The 7867-nt window shown below is 39.6% G+C and overlaps 2 protein-coding genes across 2 annotated transcripts; one reads left to right on the top strand and one right to left on the bottom strand.

Moving 5' to 3' along the window:
• Window positions 1-236: 236 nt before the first annotated feature.
• On the bottom strand, window positions 237-2877 carry LOC125476310 (pyruvate dehydrogenase E1 component subunit beta-3, chloroplastic-like). The gene is made up of 4 exons (XM_048582186.1): window positions 2594-2877; window positions 2392-2495; window positions 2234-2277; window positions 237-1469 (listed from the first exon to the last, which is right to left on the bottom strand). Exons 1-4 carry the CDS (start codon window positions 2691-2693, stop codon window positions 497-499), a joined length of 1221 nt encoding a protein of 406 aa, XP_048438143.1. The 5' UTR covers window positions 2694-2877; the 3' UTR covers window positions 237-496.
• Window positions 2878-4479: 1602 nt separating this feature from the next.
• Window positions 4480-6896, top strand: LOC125476376. The gene is made up of 5 exons (XM_048582397.1): window positions 4480-4823; window positions 4923-5028; window positions 5170-5262; window positions 5951-6151; window positions 6378-6896. Exons 1-5 carry the CDS (start codon window positions 4528-4530, stop codon window positions 6606-6608), a joined length of 927 nt encoding a protein of 308 aa, XP_048438354.1. The 5' UTR covers window positions 4480-4527; the 3' UTR covers window positions 6609-6896.
• The last annotated feature ends 971 nt before the right edge of the window (window positions 6897-7867 follow it).

Below are 7867 nucleotides of genomic sequence, written 5' to 3'. Positions count from 1 at the left end.
TGCCATATTATCAACCAAATTATCAGAAAGCCCATTAAGTTCAAAAACTCAAGGATAAAGAATGTTTACTCGAGCAGAAAAAATCAAAAGCGCTTCTATGAGCGCTTTCTGAATGGTGCTTTTTTCAGGAAATATTTCCAAGTGCTTGAATAAAACCGTCCCTGGGATTTACCAATTATTCCAAACAGCAAAGTAAAAAAGATAAAACCAAGAAGTCATGAAAAAAAGACAAACGATTGGAACCTCACACTCAATTTAGCAATTGGACCTATCTATTACATGGGTAAATTTAAATCAATAATCCTTATTCGCACCGTTCTACAGGATAAACATGATCTTACATGCGATTATGATTAATAAAAACAAACAAGCTTGTACCACTTTGAACAGTTGCAAATTTTCGGGCAACACAATACTGCTAAAGAAATCTGAAATTAACTGGAGATTGCTAGAAAAGCTGCTCAGAAAGAGAGGTAACTTATGCTACTGCAATTACTTACTGGCAGAGTTTCTCAACCGCCGTCACAATCTGGGCAGGTTGAACAACAGTCACTTCCTCCAACGTTGCAGCATATGGAGTCGGCACATCCTGTGAAGACAGGCACATGATAGGGGCATCTAAATAATCATGGAAGTTCTCGGTGATTGCCGCTGTCAAACTAGCACCAATTCCACCTGTCCTCATGCACTCCTCCACAATCAGCACGCGGTGTGTTTTCTTCACTGAGTTCCCAATGGTGTGGAGATCAAATGGCTTCAATGACCTAATGTCAATCACTTCGGGATCATAACCCTTGTTCACCAAAGTTTTGGCAGCCTGCATCACATGATACCTCATCCGAGAATATGTCAAGATAGTGACATGCTCCCCAGGCCTGACCATCTCAGCTTCTTCAAGATTGCACACATACTCTTCGTCTGGAATTCTCTCCTTGAGATTGTACAGCAACACATGCTCAAACAGAATCACTGGGTTATCACTTCGAATGGCAGCTTTCATCAAACCTTTGGCATTGTAAGGGGTTGAGCATGCAACCATTTGAATTCCGGGAATAGATTGAAAATAGGACTCAAGACGTTGTGAGTGCTCAGCCCCAAGTTGCCTTCCCACTCCACCAGGACCTCGGATAACCACTGGGATTTTAAACTGACCACCAGAAGTGTAGTGGAGCATACCACAGTTGTTGGAAATCTGGTTAAAAGCCAGCAGAAGAAATCCCATGTTCATGCCCTCAATAATTGGTCTTAGACCAGTCATGGCAGCTCCAATACCCATACCCGTAAAGGAGTTCTCAGCGATAGGAGTATCAAGAACCCTGAGATCCCCATACTTATCAGCCAGGCCCTTGGTCACCTTGTACGATCCTCCATAGTGGCCCACATCTTCACCCATTACACATACAGTGGGATCCCGAGCCATCTCTTCCTCCAATCCTTCCCGCAAGGCTTCGAAAAGCAGAAGTTCATGCCTGAGGAAAGAATGTTTGTCTTATTAATTCACACCTCAATGAGTATAAGAGGAACTATATAACCACTAATCAATTTCAAGCAAAGAAAACTGCAGAGAATATGCAAGTACTATACAGTGACAACTCACAAGAAACTGTTAGAGCGAGTAATGAATAGGACAATATGCAGGGGAAAGAGAAAAACTAAAAGTGAATTCAATACATTTCTTTTTTATCAACAAATTCAACACATTCCAATTCAAAGGATATCAACGGACAAGAAACATCCAGTATGACATGTATCTACCCATCTTTTTCATCTAATTAAGGAAATTAAAAGCTGCACAAACTCAACAATATCATGAATTCTAAATACAAATTCATGGTTTCATTCTGAATCTTGCAATTACAGTTCACTACAAGGCATGCAAAGCCTTGATGTAAAAGATTCAAATTTTCACGATTACCTGCGGTATAAATGCGATTCACATCTTATATCTACAGACCCTGTTTCCACAATAGCTTCTATTTTACTCCCAAAAAAAAAAATTGATTGCATACAAAACACAAATTAATCACACAATTCATCCAAATATAATCGAAAATTTTCAGATGATGAATCGGAAACAAGAGTCACCCGAGGTCGAATCCTATCCTAACATTCCTCATCATTGAATTACATACATAACCCACACGTTAATAGTGGTAAAATGTGAACTATTTATGTATGAGTATCGAGTTTAGCTAAAACTAGAGGTAAAAAATTAGCAAATACAAAAACATACCCAGGTTTCGATGCGGTCGAAGCTGCAGCGCCATCAGCTTTGGTCTAAAAAAGATAAACACCCAACAACTAAATTCAGAACTCCAGGCATTTCAGATAACAACAAAATCCGAAATCAATTCCAAAAGTTAAAGAGAGAAAAGAAAGAAGATGATTAACTGCAACAGCATTGGTAATCAGCTGATCAGCCCGGCGAGGCTTCGAATTCGAACCCGAGCTGACCCCGGCGTCAGATCTGACAACAAAGAAGTTCGCTTTCCTCCCTGAATCAAATCAAAACACAAAAATTAGCAAAATTTTAAAAAGAAAATCAACGGCGCCGGAGACGGAAAGGCAAAGAAAGCGGAGTACGGCGGCCGACCTGGGAAGGATCTGCGGGAAGGTAGGTGGAGCTTCCTGGAATTGACGGAGGAGACCGAGAGAGCGGCAGCAGCTCCGAAGCACTGAGAGACGGCGCCCATCGGGAAAATTCGGAATTCGTTCTCGAAATTCGACACTGCAATTCCGAGAAATCCCGAACCGATTGGGGAAATTGGAGCGAATGAAGTGGAACCGGAGCGGGAGAGGAAGCTTATATGAAGGATTTGGGCGGAGGGATTGAGAAATGGTTTCGGCGATTTAACTGAGAGAGACTCGTGCACTCACAGTGTGTCCCGCTTAGTTTTCATCGCCTCCATCTAGGTTTATGATCCCCTGCATGCGGGTGTTGGAGTAGGGTTGTAGAGAATCAGCCACGTAAGCGGAAAAGGTCACTGAAATTACGATATTAGAGCAATGTGATGACGTGGATGGTTGTGAGTGGGTGTGCGGGATGTCGGGGAAGCTTGTTGGATGGTGTGAATTAAAGTTGCCGTTGAAGATGTTGCTGTGTGAGGCACTGAGGCACTTGTTGGTTAACCAACTGAAGATATGTTTCTTGAAGGAATCGGACGGCTCAAAATTTATTGGGTTTAAATGGGCCGGCCCACCTTGGTACTGGACTTTTGGATTTGGGCAGTGTTTCGATCGGCCCACTTAATAGATTAATTATGGTTGGGCCCATCCACTTAATAAAACATTTACTCCAGCCCTGCTCGCAACCCTAATTATTAGGACATGAGTCGTGCAGGGCCGGATCACCATCTGAGTCGACCTAAGCAAAACAAACTTTACTTGTTTTACAAAATCTTATTTAAATGTGTTATTAAGCTAAACATCCCTAAACGGTCGACTTAAAATGTATGTTTGTAATTATAAAAAAATGAATAAGTCAAATTATTCATATATGGGCCCATAAGTCAACCCATGTTACATGTGGTGGCTCTTGTTAATGGAAGAGAATCCTCTTCGAATTCATTTTGTGAAGATTCTAGAAATTTCTATTGTTGAAATGTTCCACATTGATCGTATCAATGAGAAAAGAAGAGTTTCACTTCAACTAAAACCGATGTCTTTTGTGATAAAACCTCACACCTGACGGACTGTGCAGGTGGTAATTACCAAGTTGGAGACAATATCAGTGTTGTTGGAAGTGGGTCGTATGGCTCGTCTCTCTGATAATTCTACATGGTATCAGAGCCAGGGGACAATATCGGTGTTGTTGGAAGTGGGTCATATGACTCGTCTCTCTGATAATTGTACATGGTATCAAAGCTAGGGAGCGGACCCCGTACTGTACAACCACATCATGGGTGGATCCCATTGGCCCCACGCGATGATGGTGAGTCCTCTGGCCCTGCTTGGAAGGTGAGTCCTCTTGACTCCATGTGGTTGTCAATGTGTGGATCTCTCACATGTGACCCACTAATTAGGTCCCACATGAGGGGGCGTGTTGAAATGTTCCATGTCGACCGTATCAATGAGAAAAGAAGATTTTAAATATCTTAACCGCACTCCAACTAAAACCGAGGTCTTTTGTGATGAAACCTCACACCTGATGGATTGTGTAGGTGGTAATTACCAAGTTGGGGACAATAACGGTGTTATTGGAAGTGGGCCTTATGGCCCGTTTCTCTGATAATTCTACACCCACATCTTAGTCATTGATCGTACATCGTGCAGTCAGCTTTCATAAGATATTATTTGTGTTTAATTTAAAATAAAAAAAATAAAATAATTTTTAATAGCACGATATACGATGAAATAGTTAAGATGTGGATATCACTATAATTTCCACAAAATGGATTCGGATGGAATCCAATTCCATTGTTAATAGTCTCTTCACCTTTGTCCAATAAAAAAATAATTATTTTCAGACAAATTAGTCCACTGGAATGGAAATAAAGGAGAAATCCAGAGAAAAAAGGCGCGTGGACAATGGAGGTATTCTATCTGTTATGCTCAATCCTCTCCACCTTCCTCACTTCTCTCACTCTCTCCCTCCTCCTCCCATTCCACACCCTCCTCCACCGCTTCTCTTCATGCGCCGCCTCTTCCTCTTCCACCTCCCTCTACGAAGGCACCGTCTGGCACGAGCGCCGCCGTCCTGTTCACCACTCTTTTCGCTATGCCGTCCGCTACGCGCTCATTGACCTCGACCACACGCCGCAACCCCTTCCCAACCACCTCTCCGCCGACGAAGCTCGCCGAATTGCAGGCACCGGTGGCCGAACGTAATTATTAGCTAAATTATCACTTGGGTTTTGCTTTTGGTTAATTAAACAGGATCATTATTTCTGCGTTTGCTGATTAATTTGGTGTTTGATGAACAGCTTGCTTTTGACAATTCCGCAAAGCGTGGGATATGAGCAGAACCCACTGAGCTTGTACTACTGTTATGATGTTGGTGAGCAGCTTTTGAAAAAGTGCATTGCTGAGGTTTGCTTTTTTACTTTGCTGCTTGATTATGTTTAATTAGACATCGCAAAACTTACCTGCGAATCACAGTTTAACACGCGTGCGGATTTATGTATTCGCTGCTGACCCTACTGTTGAATGTTGATATATATCTGAATTTAGGTAACCAACACACCATGGGGAGAAAGAGTGACATTTGTGTTCAACCCAAATTCTGATTTAGTGGCAAAACCATTACATGTCAGCCCTTTCATGGTATGTTACTGTTTTTTAGTAGTAATTTGATGTGCCTTAGTGGGATTAATTTGAACTGATTCTGTTTTGAAATGGATGAATTCGTCTATATCCTTGTTAAAATGTAACATCATTCGTTTGGTGGTGGCGTTTATTGATTGGAAAGACAGCGTCCTGATTCAGATGGTTAGATGCCCGATAGATGAAAGGGAAGCATATGAGGTTTCAGAAAGAAACATTGGTACTGGGAAATGTCATACCATATTGTTATGTATTGTAGCAAACAATAAAGAAAATGAATCTTTGAGGGTACATTGAAGTAAGATCTTCCCGTGTTGTGACTGGAGAGGGAACGTGTTATGCATTTTGAAGCCAGATGGATAAGGGAAGATAGGAGCGGTTTTTGGAATCCCCGAATAAATGGGGTTGTAATTCCTGGCTTCTAATAGATGTTTTCTTGCTGGTACTTGGTCGAAATTTAGGAATTTCACACATTCCATTCTCATCAATAGGAAAAAAGTGTTCTAAAAACTCTGGTTAATTGAATTGACAAACTGTTGTGATCAACCATTTTAACTGAGTTTTACTGAAAAGTAATGCATTTTTTATGGTTTTATGCTTTGCGCATTCTGCAGATATTAACTTAATTGAAAATTTAATAAGCAAAAAGAATTTGACTCTTTTGAGAAACCGCTTATGACATTTGCAGGATATGTTGGGGAATTGGAGTATCAGAGCAAATGCTCCCGAAGATGATCTATTTGTTTCAATTTCAGTTCAACACCCAAACCTTGGCAATTATTTCACAGCTACCCTAAAAGCCAAAAGGGTATCCTCAACTTCGGCATCTGATCACGCACTGTTCTTCTGGTTGATGCCGCATAAAGTTGCAGTGTGGATTTATTGGCATGTAAGTATAGTTAGATACTGCTTTATTTGGTCTTCGTAATCTAACTAAAAGAAAAAACCTTCATGAGTAACTACTTGCAGCAAGCTCGGTTACTAAATGCAGTTGCTAAACTTAGGAACTAATTCAAGATTTAATGGACTCTTCCAAGTTGAGATTATGTCAGCAGGATGCGTATCCGTCAAACATTGAATCAACTGATGTTTTTCTATTACCATTTGTATCTCAGGCCTTCAAACTGTGGTGGAAAAATGTGTCATTTGTCCAACATCCAAGGTACTCCAACCCTGCATATAGGGAGGAAGCTTTGGTACGTGATGAAAAACTTCAATGCTGTCCGGCTGTTGGATTTGGTGAAGATAAACGGCATCTGCAACTTGAAGGAAATGGTCAAGGATGTATAGCTAACAGCGGGGATCGTTTTTGTACATGGAGAGATGCTAAGTGGCCTTGGTGTTGATTCCAAAAGGTAGGACTAGCTTTGTCCTCTATGTTAACATGGGAAGCAAGCGGCGGAATTCAGTTATTCTTGTTTGTTTTTGTTCTTCCTGAAGTTTGGATTCATGGGAACTACGTAGGTCCTGTTCTGAACATGAGCTGCTTCATACTCACACTATTTGTCGAAAACGTCGGATTCGTCTCTCTTTTTTCTTTTTATTTTTTCATGTAATTTTGTTTCTATATTTGATGGAATGGTTAACTACCTTTAGTTTTGAGTGATATTCAAGTTGTGGGATATCAAATCAAAGCCAACCCACTTCATATGCTATGGGCAGCCTAAAATGCCTTAGAAATCAAGGGCCTTAATTCTTCAGAGCAAGAAACAAGAAAAAGAAATACTCAAGGAGACGGGTTATTCCCGTGACGAAAATATTTGGTTGCTTGTACGTATGGAGTTTATTTTTTTGTATATGCAAATCACAGTTTAACATGTATTCATACACTTATCATTTTGTTTTTTTACTGATTCATTTTCTATGAGTGTCAAATTGTGGTTGACATGCAACGATGAATGGCTCATGTAAAGAAGCCAAATAGTATTTAGCATTTAGAAAATTTTCAGTATACCTACCACACGGCTACATTGTGTTACAAATGTACTAAAATCATAGTACATGCAGCTATTAAGTAATATTTTATAAAATATAAGGGCTCGTTGGAAATTATTTTTAAAATGATTGAAAGTGCTTTAGTGAAATTGATTTTGGTTTCAAAAGCATATCAAGTGATTTTTGGAAAAAGCATCATATATCTACTTCTTACAAGAAGCACTTCAAGTGTTTTTACATAATCTAATTGGATTTTTACTAAGGACTGGTTTCAAAAATATTTTGATCATGAAATTGATTTTGTTTGCAAAAGCATATCAAGTGATTTTTGGAAGAAGCATCATATATGTGCTTCTTACAAGAAGCACTTCAAGTATTTTTACAAAATCTAATTGGATTTTTATTAAAGACTGGTTTCAAAAATATTTTCATCAAAAGCGATTTCAGTCATTTTAAAAACATTTTCAAACGAGCTCTAAATTTTAACATATGCTTTTATAATAACACATAAATTTAGAATCACATAGTGCAACGAGGATCACACCCTTTCTCTTTTTTATGATGCTCATTTATGTTGAATATTTAGTTTAAGAGTCCAACAAGATTGTTAGTGGTGTTTGGTTTACAATAATCAATATTTCCACTTATAATTATTGAAGGAAACCTTGAG

This window comes from the organism of the source record quoted next, unplaced genomic scaffold (genome assembly GCF_019419815.1).
Source record: "Pyrus x bretschneideri cultivar Hongxiangsu unplaced genomic scaffold, Pyrus_bretschneideri_v1 Contig19, whole genome shotgun sequence".
In the NCBI taxonomy this organism is placed as follows: Eukaryota; Viridiplantae; Streptophyta; class Magnoliopsida; order Rosales; family Rosaceae; genus Pyrus; species Pyrus x bretschneideri.
The sequence above is the reverse complement of the archived record's forward strand: the minus strand, read 5'-3'. Positions and strand labels throughout refer to the sequence as shown.

Excerpts from the sequence above, each read along its gene's own strand:
- LOC125476310 (XM_048582186.1), bottom strand. The coding sequence starts at position 2,693 with ATGGGCGCCGTCTCTCAGTGCTTCGGAGCTGCTGCCGCTCTCTCGGTC. Across the intron at positions 2,496-2,593 it reads TTCCCGCAGATCCTTCCCAG|GGAGGAAAGCGAACTTCTTT; the intron begins GTCGGCCGCCGT and ends GATTTGATTCAG. Across the intron at positions 2,278-2,391 it reads TGATTACCAATGCTGTTGCA|ACCAAAGCTGATGGCGCTGC; the intron begins GTTAATCATCTT and ends TATCTTTTTTAG.
- LOC125476376 (XM_048582397.1), top strand. The coding sequence starts at position 4,528 with ATGGAGGTATTCTATCTGTTATGCTCAATCCTCTCCACCTTCCTCACT. Across the intron at positions 4,824-4,922 it reads GCAGGCACCGGTGGCCGAAC|CTTGCTTTTGACAATTCCGC; the intron begins GTAATTATTAGC and ends TTTGATGAACAG. Across the intron at positions 6,152-6,377 it reads CAGTGTGGATTTATTGGCAT|GCCTTCAAACTGTGGTGGAA; the intron begins GTAAGTATAGTT and ends TTTGTATCTCAG.